This window comes from Miniopterus natalensis, chromosome 8 (genome assembly GCF_054644295.1).
Source record: "Miniopterus natalensis isolate mMinNat1 chromosome 8, mMinNat1.hap1, whole genome shotgun sequence".
Classification (NCBI taxonomy): Eukaryota; Metazoa; Chordata; class Mammalia; order Chiroptera; family Miniopteridae; genus Miniopterus; species Miniopterus natalensis.
Window position 1 is genome coordinate 1,722,655 of NC_142088.1, and position 15,811 is coordinate 1,738,465.

Consider the following 15,811-nt stretch of genomic DNA (forward strand, 5'->3'; position numbering starts at 1 on the left):
CCCAGAAGCGCGGCCGTGGCTGCCCCGAGGGAGCAGGTCCAGGCGGGACCGGCAATTCCACTCCCGGGTTTCCACCCGGTTCCACTCCGTGCTCCCCGTTGTTTCCCACGCGACTCCCTGCGGGCTTTCAACCCCACGACCAGGCGGGAAGCCAGGGGCTCCCCCCACATCCCCCCCCGCAGGTCTCGCCTCCTCCATCTCAGCCCCAACTCTCCGACGGATCCCCACCTCGCACCTGCCCAGGGTAATCGTCCCCACGAGCAAACCCGAGGCTCGGCAACACCGACTCAGCCCCTCGGACAGAGACTCGAAGCCCAGTGCGGCCCACGAGGCGCGGCAGGGGCCTGAGCTCCGCGGCCACTCCGGCCACGCGCGCCCTCGACCCGCGCCCTGCCCGCCGCCTGCACGGTCCGCTCGCCCTCGGCTCGGCCCCCCGCCGCCCCCCGCTTGCGCCCGGTCCTCGCCCAACGCCCGGCTCTCGCGATGCCTCCCACGCCCGCCTGAGACCAGACGCCCACGGCGCCGGAGCAACGGTGCACCCGGAAGGGCCCACCTTCCCCCGAGGGCGTAATGCGCCCCGTCTCAGGCCCCCGGGTGCTCCGAGCGAGCTTTCAGCCCTCACTCCGCCCTGACCCCGCGCAGCCAGGCTGGGGACCCGCTTGTACCGGAGAGAAAGGGGCCAGAGCGCGGGGCTGGGCCTCCAGGGCTCCCGGGGAGGCGCCCACCCCGCCGCCCCCTGCCGGGGCCGGGGAAGCCCCGACGGCCTCCGTCCCGCCGCCAACGTCCCACCGTACCCGCCGCAGCCGGCTCCCGGCCTCGTCCCCGTCAGCCCTCAGCGCCACCCCGCACGTCGCCCCGAGAGCCGCGCCCTCACCTCCTCGGCCTCAGCACGCGCGCTCCGCCTGCAGCCGCGAGGCCCGTTGGGTAAACGGCCGCCCGACGCCCGCCCACTGCCTGAGGCCCCGCGCACTCCCATTGGTCAGCGCCGGCAGGAGCGGCGCTGTGATTGGCTCAGCCTGCGGGCGCCAAATCCCGACCCGTCGGCGTCCCCTGCGGTTGCGCGGTGCCGCGGCGGGAACGGGGCGGCGGCGGCGTCGGGTAGGGCGGCTCCCGAGGCCTCGCCCGAGCTGCCGGCGGGACCCGGCCCCAGGGCGCGGAGCTTGAGAGGCGCCAAGAGGCTCAGCGCCCCAGGGAGACGACAGCGGGTGCAGGCGACGAAGAAGCCAGACGTACGGAGACACCGGGTGAGCAGAGCCGGCGCGGCCGCGAGGGCCGGTTCCCGCGCGAGCCGGGCGCGCGCGTTCCCCGCGATGATTCCGCGCGGACTGGAACCTGTTTAGCGGCCGCCTCGCTGGACGTGAGTCTCCACCCTCCCGAGCGCCGTGGGCTTACCCTGGGGCCCGGCCTGGGGCAAGCGGGAGCCGGGGTGCCTGCCGCCTGGCCCCGCGTGGCCGCTGCCCTCATGCCCTGGGAGCTGCGCCTGTGTCGCGGGTGGGAGGGTTTGTGTGAAGACGGGGAAGGAGCCGGGAGCATGAGACGGTGCGGTGCGCACGTCCCTGTTCCCCGTGACCCTGGGCCCGGCGCGGCCGGAGGGGGCTGGGGGCGCAGGAGGCTGGGCCAGGCCCCTCCCCGTGCCCTCGGCCCCCCGCCCGTCGTGCGCAGCGCGGTGGCAGCCCCTCGGCCCCCAGGGCGGATTCCTGCCTGCTGGGCTCAGCCCCCCTGGCCCCCAGGGCCGGCTCCTGCCTGCTGAGCTCAGCCCCCCTGGGCCCCCAGGGGGCGGCCTCCTGCCTGCTGGGCTCAGCCCCCCTGGCCCCCAGGGGGCGGCCTCCTGCCTGCTGGGCTCAGCCCCCCCGGCCCCCAGGGCGGATTCCTGCCTGCTGGGCTCAGCCCCCCTGGCCCCCAGGGCCGGCTCCTGCCTGCTGAGCTCAGCCCCCCTGGGCCCCCAGGGGGCGGCCTCCTGCCTGCTGGGCTCAGCCCCCCTGGCCCCCAGGGGGCGGCGGTCCGGGCCTGTCTGCTCCTCGCGCAGCCTCCGCCCGGTCCCAGGCTTGTCATGTTTATGTCTCCTCCCCTGTCCAAAAGACGGGGCGAATCCTGCTGTTGGGCCGGACCCTGCGGGGACCCACGGTGTTCGCCAAGACCTGGGAACAGGACATGCTGGTGAGGCAGAACTTCAGACTTAGGAACCCTTGGAAACCAGGCATCGCTGCCGTAGTCTCTGCTCGGACACTTCCCCAGAAGGTCCCTGCCTGTAACAGCCCATGGCTCACTTCACCTTCACTCCTTTTCAGGTTTAACTGGTTTGAAATAGTAGGCGAAGCCAGGCTGGGCTTTGAACAAAGGAAATTTATCCTAAAGTGGCCCTGGACCTTTTTTATGGGGACACATGAAAGATGAAGTTTATGGTACAAAACTCGTAACCGTCAACGCCTGGAGGGAGCACAGATACCGCCGGAAATGGTCCTTGATGTTGGCAATTCCACTGCTTCCTGCTGTCAGCAGGGCCTGGACCAGCACGGTTACCAGTTGGAAAGCAGGCGTTGACAAAATTATTCACTCTGTGGATCCTTTTAAATTTTGAAAATGAGGTGTTAATAAACACTGACGTTATAATCATTCAAAGTGCGTGTACAGTTTTTGGGGAGCCCTGAATACAACCATACTGCTGTGGGGAGTCCCAACTTTCGCAAGATTGGTGCAGAGCAGGTTTCTTTGTGAAAACACTGGTATTGACTATGGTGCAGCTACAGTGGTCTTGGGCACTGCCGCGCATTGCAGACCCGATGGTTGTATCCATGGAATATCACCAAGGAGACCTGACCTGCAGAGTGCCGTCAGCACAGAGACCCCGTCTCTCCCACCTAAGGGCGAGAGCCTGTGTATGCTGGGTCCAGACAGTGCTGGGGACCGACCTGGGTGACCTCTAACACTACGTTGGGAGGCTTTTCTCACTGTATACACCCAATTCATGTTCCCTGCCCCAGCATTCTCCACGTGCCAGCATGACAGTTTGGGATCACATGTCTTCCTTGGTTTATACTTGGTGATGTGCCGACAGGCTGTCCTACTTAACCAGCCTTGTTTGAAACACAACATAAACAAAGGGTAACTAAAAGTCATCAAGTAGCCAGACTTTCTCTACTTCTGTCCTTGACGATATCACATTGTCTCCACTCTGGTCTGTGACTTCCTCAGTTTACTTTCTAATCTAAGAACGCTGATTCTTATACGTGCACCATTCTTAAGTCACTGTGATTACGCCTGTTTGTTTTTTAAACATGGAAAGAAAAATGATGTGCTTAAGAAGTAATAAAGATGACCCCAAACATACATAACAATATAAAATACTTAAAAATCTTTCTCAATGAGAAAAAAAGCCACATTGCTGAAATATTTCAACCTTTCATTTTTTAATTTTTCTAATAGCACATTCTTTAAAAGTTAACAACTTCAATTCCAAATACAAGGATTAAATAATGCAAATGAAAAGCTGTCATTTTCAGGAAACTATTGCCGAATTCCCTGGAAAAAGTACTCGTAGAATTGAACGGAGGCAAAAACCCCTTAGAAAAGCTTTGTTTGTTGCCTGTAAAGTCTTCTTAAGGCCACGTTTACGTCTAGACCACCCCTTGTTTCCAGCGAGAGTTCCGCTTGGTAATGGCTTGTGGTTCCACAGTGTGTGTGTGAAAAGCATAGACTAAGAGATACTCCCGACCCCGCTCCAACCTCAGATTCCACCCTGAAAGGAAGTCCCAACACCATAACATTTCCCCTTATTTCCAGCAAGACACAGGAAAAGAAAACGCAAGTCCCACTTTAATCTTTACTCCTTTTAAATGGCACGAAGAGGCTGCCGCTCCGTCGGGGTACAGGCCCCAGAGGGCCCGATGTGCTTATCAAATGCCCTGCAGGTGCTGGGAGGCGCCCACCAGGTCTGGTCTGCAGACGAGGCATGGAGGCTATCAGGGCTCCCTTGGCCGAGTCACTGGTGTCCTCTCAGAAGCAGGGAAAGCAGCAGCTCCCAGATGGGACCAGAGGACAGCTTGTGAAAGGATGCCCCCAACCCCGGCCAGGCCCGTGCAGGAGAGCAGGGGCTCACTGCTGGGACAGGAGCGCACTCCTGTTGGCCTTCATTTTCTCCAGACGCTTCACTAGGTGGCCGTTGCTCACCTCCAGCTCTTCGGTTTTGTCCAATGCAGAGCGGAGCTGGGAACAAGGAGGAGAGGCAGCTGTAAGGCACTGGCTTTCAGCCCTACTGAAAAGAATTTAACCTGGACCACTGAGATCCCAAACACCCACACTCACATATGTGCGAATGCCTGTGTTTCTTTTTTAAAAATCCTCATCCGAGAAGTAAGGATATATTTCTTTTTCCATTGATTTTTTTTTTTTAGAGAGAGGAAGGGGGGTGGTGGAGAGAGAGACAGAATCGATGTGAGAGAGACACACTGACTGGCTGCCCTCCACGTGTGCCCCGACCGGGGCCAGGGATTCCACCTGCAACCCAGGTACGTGCCCTTTACTGGGAATCGAACCCAAGACCCTTCGGTGCACAGGCCAGTGCTCTAACCACTGAACCACACTGGCCAGGGCTCCATGTATTTCTTAATTAAAAAAGGCTCGTGGCTCAGTGGTTGAGCATCGACCTATGAACCAGGAGGTCAGGGTTTGATTCCCGGGCAGGGCACATGCCCGGGTTTCAAGCTTGGTCCCCAGTAGGGGCTTATGTAGGAGGCAGTGGATTTATGTTTCTCTCTCATCAATGTTTCCATCTCTCTCTCCCTCTCCCTCTCTAAAATCAATAAAAAAAAAAATTTTTAATTTTCCAAAATTGAGAGAAAAGACCACAGAGCCAAGAAACAACACATCCCAAGCAGAATAAGTAACAATAAACCCACATATAACACATTACAGTGAAACTGTAGGAAATGAGACTGAAAACTCCATGGCCGAGCTCCCATAGCATCTGACACGAGACCTCCAGGGGTGTGGCCTGATGGGACAGTGGTAACCCAGTGGCCGACCCCCCACGGTGAATCCTCTCTCTGCTCACCCAGCTAGAACATCGGGACCCACTCTTTTCTCAGAAACAGCCCAGAGCCGTTACCTCTCTTTGCAGTTTCCGTTTCTCAGCCTTCAGTTCATCTTCTATTTTTTCTGCATTTTCAGCAGCTGATTTATAACGTGATACTTGACTCTCTAACCTTATTACCTAAGAGGAAGGAAAACCAGCTGCATAAATGGACTGGCCTGTTTTCTTCCTCAGTTGCTTTATTACATCTGAGATCAAAGGGTATAGTTTAATAAGAAGGGAGAGTACACCAGGCAAAGAATTGCAACCCAGCCTTTTTGACTGTTAAGTAGGTTCCAGCCAAGCAAACTATTGGTTCGTATTTTCGAGCAACCAGGGACTGACCCCTGTTAGGGACTTATTTCTCTCTGGCCCTAGTGCAAAGGTGTGGCTCCCAGAGCATTGACACCCTGCTGCCATCTCTCCCCTTTACAGGATGATTCTGCTGGAAAACGGGCCGGTCCAAGCAGAACAGGGCTGGGAAGCAAGGGCTCCGCCAGGCCCTCTGCTCCAGTCTGATCTCTCCCGGGGTAGGGTCGGGGGGCTGGAGGGTGAGGACAGGCAAGGAGCTCAGACAGGTGAGAGGAGGGCCTGGGGGCATCCACGGCCTGCCTCGGGCTTTCATTCTGCCGGGATCAAGGCCTGCTTCATAAAACTCATCACTCTCTGTGCTGTCCCTATTCTGTCCCTATAGAAAGTTCTACCACAGGCACACAGTGCGGGGGGAAGAGTACTTGCTGCGATAAGCTCCCTCGGGTTAGGACACAGCTCACCCCAAATTTGCCCAAGCATGCTAGATGCGTGAGTGCCCACAGCTGGGGGCCAGAGAGAGCTGGCCTGGCTGGGAAAGAAAAGCGGCCAGGCGAGAGGGACATCCCTGAAGGAAGCGGTTTTTAATTAAATTGTTTCAGAAATTATTTTTAAAGAACAGAATTTTAAAAAACAACAAAAATCTCCTGGCCACATAAGCTACTTTCTACAGCTAACCATTTTTTAAAAATTTTAATTTTAATTTTTTAATTTTTTTTTACAAAGGGTATCAATTATACAACCCAAATTCCAATAAGGACCTTTCTTTCCCTACATTCCCTCTTTATAGGAAACACAGTGAGGACCTTTTTTGGTTCTAAAAATCTCTGTTGCTTTTTGCCTCAGCCTCCCGGGGGCAAGTCCCAGCAAATACAACGCCATTAGTCATCGTCTGCGCGCCCATCATCGCTGGCACAGGCACGTACATTTTGTTCTAGTGCAGTTATCTCCTGCTCAGATTTTGCAAGTTTAAATTTGAGGTCGCTGATCTGTCTGTTGGCATCCCCTAAAGGTTGAAAGAGAAGGAGAACTTGGTAAGCTCTTGGGCTTTTAAAATGTGAAAACAATAGTTACTGGGAACCAAGCCCTTACTTCGTGATCGTCTTGTAAACCTGTTAAGTCCTGGCCTGTGGTCCCCCAGCCCTCCTGAGCTGAGACAGGAGGGCGCCCTCTCCACCCACCTAGGCTGGAAAAGTGCCGGGGGAGAGCGCGCTCGAGGGCAAAGATGAAGAGGGGGAGGGGGGCGGGGAGAGGCTGGGCCTCACTGTAGCCCCTGCAGCCCCTTTCTAGTTAGTTTACTGGCACAGGAAAATGCCTGCCAATTTCCCATACAATCGGCAGGCCGAAAAGTGGCTGGATCCAGCACAGTAACGGTGGTTTCCTGCAGCACGCCCTATGGTGGCATCTGCACGATTCGGGGCACCTGCTCTGCTTCTTAGGCTCACACAGAAACATCCCTGCCGGCCCACCTGCCCATCCTGCTCTATCTTACAGGGAACCGTCTCTGTGCTTTTATAATCAAGGGCGTCTGGCGGGGGGCGGCGTGGGGAACACCGGGGCGTCCCTCCCCACGCCGGCCCCTCCCCTCCCCCACAAGCACGCTAACATTGCGCATGGCAAGGCGGTGACTCCTGCATGGGGTGGACATTTACTTTGTAGGTCCATCACGTGCATGTCTGTCCCGTTCTCCAAGACGCCATCCTCGGGGCGCAGCGCGTCCAGCTTGCCGTTCTTCTGCCTTTCTCCCAGCTGCCCTCTGAGTTTCTTAATCTGAAACACGCACCGAGAAAGGATGTTAATTCCTCTGTTCCAAACGAGACTAAAAAGCTGGGCCTAGAGCCCATCGCAGAGGAAACGGGTACAAAGGAGCAAATGCCCCACCGACAGAACTGGATGTTGCCTCGCAGTCACTCAGTCGCTTCAGGCATCGTGTCTCAGATGCCAGCCAGCCAGCCAGTGGTTATATAATTACGCCCGAGAGAGATGCAGGAAAAGGCTACAGTCCACCAGGGAGATGGGCAGTCTCTCCCCTCTAACAAAGGAACCAGCACAAATGAGACAAACTAACTCCTGCCAGTTAGTACTCTTCTCAGAAGGAAGTACAGTGGATGAAAACGCAGCTCTGGAGACAGGTGTTCCAAGGCTGACATTCCTCTTGACTTCAGGAGACTGTACATAAAGTAGTTGAAATGTTTGTGTAGGTGTTAGCAATGCGGGGCGCTGCTACCCTCTGCCCTCTGCCCGAGGAGCCGGGAGGGCCGCCTGGAGCCTCCCGGGCACGGACGGGCTGGACCCGAGTCCCTGCCCGACCGGTGCTTCATCCTGGGATCTTATAAAAGATCACGGAACTCGGAAGAGACCCTCCCTGTCGTATTCAGTGTTTACCCAACTTTGAGGGAAATCGTCAATGGAATTGTAAAAAGAAAGGCAGAGCCCTGGCCGGTTTGGCTCAGCGGTTAGAGCATCGGCCTGTGGACTGAGGGGTTCCGGGTTCGATTTTGGCCAAGGGCACGTAACTGGGTTAGAGGCTCGGTCCCCGGCCCCGTTCAGGGTGCATGCAGGAGGCACCCAATCAATGTGTCTCTCTCACATCGAAGTCTCTCTCTCCCACTCTCTGAAAAGCACTGGAAAATAACCTCAGGATTAAATAAAAAAGTAAGGCAGGTCACCTGATTAGGCCTGAGTGGGAAACGGGAGGAATTTGGCTTCCGTGGAGTGACTGGAAGGACTGCATGACTATCCCACAGGGAAAAAGACCAGAGAGGACAACCGTTTAGTACTTCTTGAGAGTGATGAGGTAAACCGCAGTGACAACTCTGATCGGCAAACCTGCCGGAAAGGGGCACTGACCCCCAAGATTACAAAATGGACTTCGAAGGATCACTGGAGTCTGGACTGACTCAGTCGTGCCCTGGCCCTTCCTGGTTAACCTAGGCCTTCTGTGTAAACCAGGGGGGGAGTGTCTGGCTCATGGGCTGAAATTGTTTGGTCTGGCCCTGCCAAGGCAACCACAGGTGGGACTTGAAATTCAATATATCTATTAGCTTTTTTCATAGCTAATTTTTAAGTTGATAATTTTGTATGGCCCACAAATGATGTTATAAATATCCAAATGGCCCTTGGCAGAAAAAGGGTTCTCTACCCCCAGTGTAAACAGTAATGTTAGGCAACAGTTCGTGGGCAGCCTCCCCAGCTCAGCCTATGGCCTTGGGCTCTGAGACCTCTCTGTCAGCCTCCTGACTTCAGGTGATAAAAATACCAAGAGCGGGGCTGGCTTGATCGCCATTTTCAAGCACGATGCATTTGGGGTCCTGACAGCCAGACGGAAGGATGGGGAGGTTCCTGGCGCCAGGTGCCCCACCCAAGAGCTCGTCAAGCAGTGAAAAGGCAGTTACCTGTTCCAGCAAGCACTCCCGCTCGTCGACCAGCTTTCTCAACCTAATGTCTGGAGAAATCAGAAAGACACAGGTTTAGGGGACTCGGGGCTGCGCCTCTCAGCAGACGGCTCCGCTGGGAATGAGCACTCGGGTTAGTGACGATGATGATGAGGGTATTACACACGTACCACAGCGAATGAGGGCGCGTGAGGCCACACAGGGCGGGGCAGGCGTTCAGCGCGGGGTGAGGCGGTCAGCCTGCCAGCACATGCGTGTCCGTCAGAGGCAGCGTCCGGCCGCATGCAAACGAGCTAATCTTCTACGTGGGGTAGCATGCAAGGGCTCTGGGGCCAAACCACACTGCAACACAAGACCTCACAGGCTTCATGGTTTAACAACATTAGCGGGGTACAAGCAACACGCTGGGCACCCCACGGCATGTCACCGGCACTTTCATCAGCCCGCACTCCAGAGGGTACCCCCAGAAGCCTCTCTCACAGGCCCGCCCAGGCCGGAGTTTTGACTACATTTGTGGATCACAGTTTGCTGACTACACATGTGCTAACCCAGCCATCAGATGCTTTTATTCTTTCGAGTTAGAATGCAGGGGTAATCAGGTTTCTGTTCTCCCTCCCACCCGGATATATCAGGGTGCATACACATCCACACCCAGGAAACTCCCTAACATCCCCCTGAACGCACTCTTCAGTGTGGGGAAACCACAACCCTCAGAGGGTGTGGGGGTTTGAGCCAAATTCTACACCAGCCTAGTGGCACAAAGATGATGGATGGAGGGAGCGATGCGCCAGGCCCTCCCACCAGCGTCTTTCACCCACGGAGCTCCACAGGGGGCACTGTTATTATGACCTAAGACCCAAGGTCCAGTGCAATTAAGCAACTTTCCAAAGGCCCCGCTGCCAGCCTCAGAGCCACGCCCCTAATCATGTCACCCCACTGCTTTTCTAGACCTAACCTCAGACCTCAGAGCTGGGCCTGGATGCCGGGCAGGAGGGTCCTGTTTCCCAGGGACCAGCATTCTCACTGGCCAGCTTCTGATGAGCCTTGTGAAATGGAAACAATTCATATAAAATGCAGCGTTGCTTTCTTTTAAAACAGTCACATATCCACACTCCAACCCAAGTTCCATGCTTGCTCTCATAGTTTTTCCAAACACCCCAAGTTGTTATTTTGGAAGGCATGGTAACAAAATAAACAGAACCTGAAAGTGCCAAGTACAAGATAATTTCATGATCCCTTTGAGCCCCACTTTAGTTTATACCCAAATAGCTTCCAATGGATGATCCATTCTTTCCCTCTATAAACCCACCCAACACTGAAAAAAAATTTTATAGTTATAAACCCAGACATTTTCTTCAATATCACATTCCATTTTCTTATCTATTTTATATTCCTTTCCTTTTTCGTGCCCATGTCCTGATTCCCAGCTGCCCACTCCCACCAGGAGCTGGGTCCCATCTGCCTGTTCCCTGCGCCCTGCCTTCCATGGGAGGTGATGAAAAGTGTTTATTCATGAACCGACTGAGGGGCTACATGAGATTGCTGGCCGGCTGGCTCGGGGCGTGAAGTACAGCACGTCTGTAAGTCTGCTGTTGGGTAAGATGGGGAAGGAAGGAAAGAAGGTAACATGGTTTAATATCTCAACACTGATCTCAACGCTTAGCGAGTGTGGCCGCAGAGGCCTTGACAAGATGGCTGTTGCCCAACGTGCAGTCCGGCGTGAGAGCAGCTTTGCTGAGGTGAGAGGCATCAGTTCAAACCCTTCCAGCTCCGCAGCCCCTGGATGTGGGTCCCCAGCAAGCCCCAGGCTTTCTATTCTCAGGGCTCAGCTGGGCTTCTGGCAGCCCCTTCACCCTCCACCCAAGACACTTATGCAGAAAGTCACCGTTTACCTGCCGTTGTCACCACACTCTTCAAGCACTCTTTAAGTCCTGGCGCATGGAATGGGGATGTCTCTCCACTGGCTCCTCCTCTGAGCCACGGCTCATGGGCGAGGAGCCACGGCTCATGGGCAAGGCTGCCGGGGAAGGTCTCCACAGTCCTGCCCAGGTGGCGCGACACCAGCCCAGGCTAGATGCCGGGAGGGAAGTTCAGTCCTCACTGACAAAGGGTGTTTGTTAGGCGTGAGTCCCTCACGGAACCCGACAGGGAGCCAGCCACTCACAGGTGAATTACGCAAGACGGCGGCCACGGTCAGAACCCAAGGAGCCCAAAGAGTGAACCACAGGCTTGTAAAACTAGAAACATTCTTTATTTCAATTACATTATAACATGTTTGCCTCAAACTATATTGAGGTTGTGGTCTTTCTGGGACACAATTATACTTGTAACAGGAAGATGAACTCATACACTCCCATACAGTGTAACCCACACACAGTGCTCATTCCCTGTGATTTTAATAGTTTATAGTTATTTCTCAATTCAACTTTACAATTGTTTTTAAAAATGCTTCTTTATATATGAAATACATGTTTTGTTCAGGAAGATCGGAACAAGAGTTTTCCGGTAAGACTATACGGAGACACAACAGATGCAAACATTTATAGCAAAATACCCAGAGTGGTTCAGCTACTGAAAATATCCTTTTTTACTCTAACCATCAGTTTGCACAAGAACAGTACCCTTTCCTATTGCGCTTTTGAAAGACGATTAGACAAATAGAGAAGTCATTTTAAGGTTAAAATAATAAATTTTAGAAATGATCCTCCCTACCCTAAGACTGTGTAGGAAATACAATTTCAGCATACATCTCTTTCAGAAAAAAATTTTTAAAAATCTTTGTATAAAATGACTTTGGTACATAATTGGCATGAAGTGAAGTCAAAATCTATAAAATAAGTTCAGGTATGAACATCGAGGTCCAAAGCATTGGCTGAGATAAAATCCTATATGAGGTAAAGGCATGTAAAGGCTCCCAGTACTTGATCCCTAAAATGATGAGCTACTGTCCTAAGGTGCGAATCATATCACTCGGTGACCTACTTGCTGTTTGGCCATTTATCTCCTTTTTAAATAAAATACCGTGCAGGTTATCATGTACATATCAGAAGGAAACATGAAAGCACATATATTTGAATGAGACAAATGAGTTTACTTATGATGTGGAAGCCTCAGAATGCTATGTGGTCATTTTAAATAAATGCTGATCTACCTGGTCAAGAATATCCACATTCATATGGGCCTAAGGCAGGCATGAACTGTGTTTATTTTTATTTCAAGCAGAAGTATAAACAGTGTATACACTATTGTTTGATACTACTGGAATGCTCTTGGCTAGAACTTATACTGGTAACAAATGTATCTTTCTAATCTGGGTGATAACAAAATATAAATCTACAAGTAACAGTCTATAACTTAGAGTAGCAGATAAAGTGTTGGCTGATTGTCACATGTGCGTCTGTCTCCATCTAGGACATCTCCCGGGTCTCACAGCGGAGGGAATGGACAGGAGCCTGCCGCTTGGACTAGCAGTGCCATCGGGCCCCTCTGACCCCGCCCGACCAGACGGCCTCGGCCTACGACAGGCTGCAGTCTTCTTTGCTTTTGTCCCCGCTTCTACCCCTCGCCTCCTCTCTGCTCTCTGGATGGATGTCCTCCACCTCTCCTGCTGGTGCCAAGTCGTCGTCTTCTAGACTAATGCTCTCCAAGCCCTCCCTGCCTCCCTGCCGTGTGTGTTCTGACCTCACGCCCTCTGCGCGGGAGGTGGCGTTCGTGTCCTCGGAGGGACTTGCATTTCCGAGCAGGGTGCCCTCCTTCTCCGGAGGGCGGCTGGGGGCGGCGGCTCCCTCAGCGTCGGCCTCCAGAGCCCCTTCCTCTGAGCCCCTGGCACTGGAGCCTGAGGCCTGGGTGGCAGCACCGTCCAAGGGGACCGGTCCATCCTCAGCCCCTCCGGCCCCGGCGTTTACGTGGCCGTCTTCCTGGCTAAGCTTTCCGTCCAACCCCACTTCGGGACCCCCAGGCCAGCCGGGGTGCCCGCTGCCGCCTGCCGCTGCGTCCTGTTCTGGGGTCCCCGTGGCCTCACGGTGCGCCCCCGCGCCTGGGTTTTCCTCGGCGGGTTCCACCTGCTCTTCTTCCGTAACTCCGCTGAGCCCTGGGCTCTGGGGCGCCAGCTCCTCCCTAACACCCTTTGGGGTTTCTCCAGGTGACTTTTTCCTTTTGTTTTTCCTTTTCTTGTTTTTTGTCTTCTTCGGAGACGAATCCAGACCCTCTGCCGGCTGGCTGCTCTTCTCCCCACTGGGTTCTTTCCCACCGAGGGGTCCGCTCTTGGCACCTGCCCTTCCTGCGCCCGCTGCTTCCTGGGCGCTGGCTGCGGGGTGGGTGGGACTGGGCAGGTCTTCCATCTGGGCCAGGTTCTCGTTCCCGCACCCCCTCCCCTCGTCCTCTTGGTCGCTGACCTCCCCCCCGACTCCTGTGCCCTGAACCAGGGGCACCTCCCCGGGCTCAGCAACATCCTGGTCGGTGAGCTCCTTCTCTAGACCACGCCCTGCACTTGGATCCAGCTCTTTGGGGACGTCTATTGCACCTCTGTCACCATGGCTCCCTGTGTCATTGCTACACCTCGGAGGACCTGAGGCCGCTGCGCCCACGTGCTCCCCCAGTCCAGTGAGCCCTGCCTCCTCCGTGCCCTGGGAGCTGCCCACCTCTTCAACTCCAGCGGTTTGCACAGGAGCAGATTCCTGATGCGGTTTTGTGCTAACCCCTCCCGAATTAGTCTTGGAGTCTTGCTCTCCCGGTTCCTGTTTTTCCACAGCTTCGTCACATTGGCTGTCGGTGTCCACGGCATTCTGGCTGCCCTGCCCAGTCACAGGACCCAGGATCCCGCCACCCGGCTCACAGGGACATTCAGACGGCTCAAGGGGAGCCCCGGTCCTAGCATCTGGGGCACCTGTGACCTCGCCAGACTCCACCTGCTCTGTGTGCTCAAGGTAGGACATGCTCTCGAGAACTGGGCTTTGAACCTGCGCCTCACTGGCAGCTAACGTTCCTGGGGAGGGGGCTCTGTCTTCAGAGGGTTTCGGGTCCTCGGCACTGTCAGCAGGATGCAAGGCCTCCGCGTCCACGCACTTCTCCACGGGGCCCTCTCTGTGCTGTTTTTCCTCAGTATTCTGCAAGATTTCTCTTTTCCCCACATTTTCCACAATTTCATTTTTCACCTTCACTGCAGTGGCTTTTCCTAAAAGACCATTGAGAAAATTGAAGGGACCCCATGATGTGACCACTTAGTAGACCCAACAAGGTAAACACAAGTTCTCATCCCCACCCGGCCCCACTACTAGAGAGAGAGAGAGAGAGAGAGAGAGAATGTCAGCACAGAGCCACCCGGACTGGAAGCTCTGCCAGCTTCGTGCCATGAAGCAGCCACCACATCTGCCAACAGCCACGGCCACGGCCATCACCAGGGTGAGTGGCTGCGGGTGCCATCGTGTGTGAGCTGGTTGTCAAAGGTGAAGTTAAGTCTTAACAACAAGAGAGAGCTCTGGATCAGGCAGCCGAACAGCCCAAAATGATGGGGTTTAAGAGGGACTTCAGGCTGGTGTTCCCCACGCTCGCTCCCCAGTGCACATCCGACAGCTCACACTGTCAGCCGTCAAACTACACTGCGGATCACGCAGCCCTGAAGGCTGCTTTCCAATCATTTATAAAAGAAACATTCAGTTTAGCTTAAGGAACTCAGTCTCAAGATCAATGTCAGGAAAGATACTTTTGCAATAACTCAGACAAGGTAGAAAGAAACCCACCCTCCTCCACCCAACCGCTGTCTCCTGAAAAAGCGGCCTGTGCCCTAAATGCCTTCGCTCCACTCCCTACCGGATGGGGCGTCCCTGCGGGAGGCAAACACAGCACGGTGACCACTTAACTGAATAATAAATGACTCATCAATTAAAAAGTTACAAATTAACAGACGTGTCACTGCTTTGGAATGAAGTTATAGTCTGGATTCTTCAAACAAATGAAACTGCAGCATAGATACCGAGTCACTGAAGGTGACCCAGAGGTCTCCGCCGGGGGTGCACCAACCCCGGAAAACGAGGGAAATAGTGGGACTTCCACTTAGGATTAGTTTTGTTTCACCCTTTAGACGTTTCTATGAGTGCCTGTTTCATAATGTACATTGTATACTAATGAAATATTATACACATATAAATTAAAAATAAACATACACCTTGGGAAGTCCCCACAATCCTTTACTGAAAGTGATTAAAAAACATTTAGAGACCACTGACCAAACTGGTATTTCTGGCTTGTTAAGTGCCTGTTTCCAGCGATTATCAAGGATTTGCAAAATGTGTGTTTGAGCAAGAGTAGCAGCTCCAATTCTTAGCTGCTCACCAGCTAGAGCAAAGGCGTGAGGGACATTAACCAATTACCCGCTTTCAGCAACTAGCACATGGTGAAAAGAGCTTTGTTCCTTCTGTAGTCACAGGGACAGAGAGGTGCCCTGGGGAACAAGCCCCAAAGCTCCTGCATTTCCAAAATAAAGAGAAATAAGATGGAAGCCTCCAAATGGAAGCGAGTCACGGCCTGACCTCCCTCTGGCCTCCCTGTGAAGCTGAGACACCAGGTGACCAGGGACCAGGAGGCACACACAGGGGCAGCTTCAGGCTGCACGGCCCCAGGCCAAATATCACGACAGAGATGAATCAGTGGGCCTTTCAGATATTCCTACAGTCCACTGGAATCCCGGCTTAGAGTCTTTCAGAAGCAAAACTGTGGCAGAATGGAAATATTACCTCTGACAAAGGGACAGCTATATCCAACTCTCGCTGTAAAGGATGTCCTCTGTCTACACTGGCCACAGAGTGCCGCCTGTCCCTCTCCCTCATCACCAGGGCTGCCTGTCTCTCCCCCTGGCCGCCAGGGCCACCTGTCCCCCCTGAAGTGCTACACTGACAATGGTAACTGAGATGTCCTCTGTCACGGCCTCAGCCTCCACCTGTTCCCACAGGCAGCCCCTTGCCCCAGAGCGTCTCACAGGACGTGCCATGTGGTTTGCAAACGTGGTTCCCAGCCTCTGCTATCTGACCGTGGACAACCTGTA

The 15,811-nt window shown here is 54.3% G+C and overlaps 1 protein-coding gene across 5 annotated transcripts in view; it reads right to left on the reverse strand.

Moving 5' to 3' along the window:
• Positions 1-3,390: 3,390 nt before the first annotated feature.
• Positions 3,391-15,811, reverse strand: part of LRRFIP1 (LRR binding FLII interacting protein 1) — a 94,487-nt gene continuing 82,066 nt past the window's right edge. For 3 of the 5 annotated variants that reach the window (XM_087819488.1, XM_087819487.1, XM_087819489.1), the window contains 5 exons: positions 8,773-8,822; positions 7,030-7,147; positions 6,304-6,383; positions 5,105-5,209; positions 3,391-4,203 (listed from right to left, as the gene is read on the reverse strand). In XM_087819488.1, coding sequence (XP_087675614.1) covers positions 4,093-4,203; positions 5,105-5,209; positions 6,304-6,383; positions 7,030-7,147; positions 8,773-8,822 — 464 coding nt within the window. In that variant the 3' untranslated portion in view covers positions 3,391-4,092. Of the gene's footprint in view, positions 4,204-5,104; positions 5,210-6,303; positions 6,384-7,029; positions 7,148-8,772; positions 8,823-11,155; positions 13,946-15,811 lie in introns of those variants that run through there. The other 2 variants (XM_087819486.1, XM_087819485.1) reach the window with 1 other exon arrangement.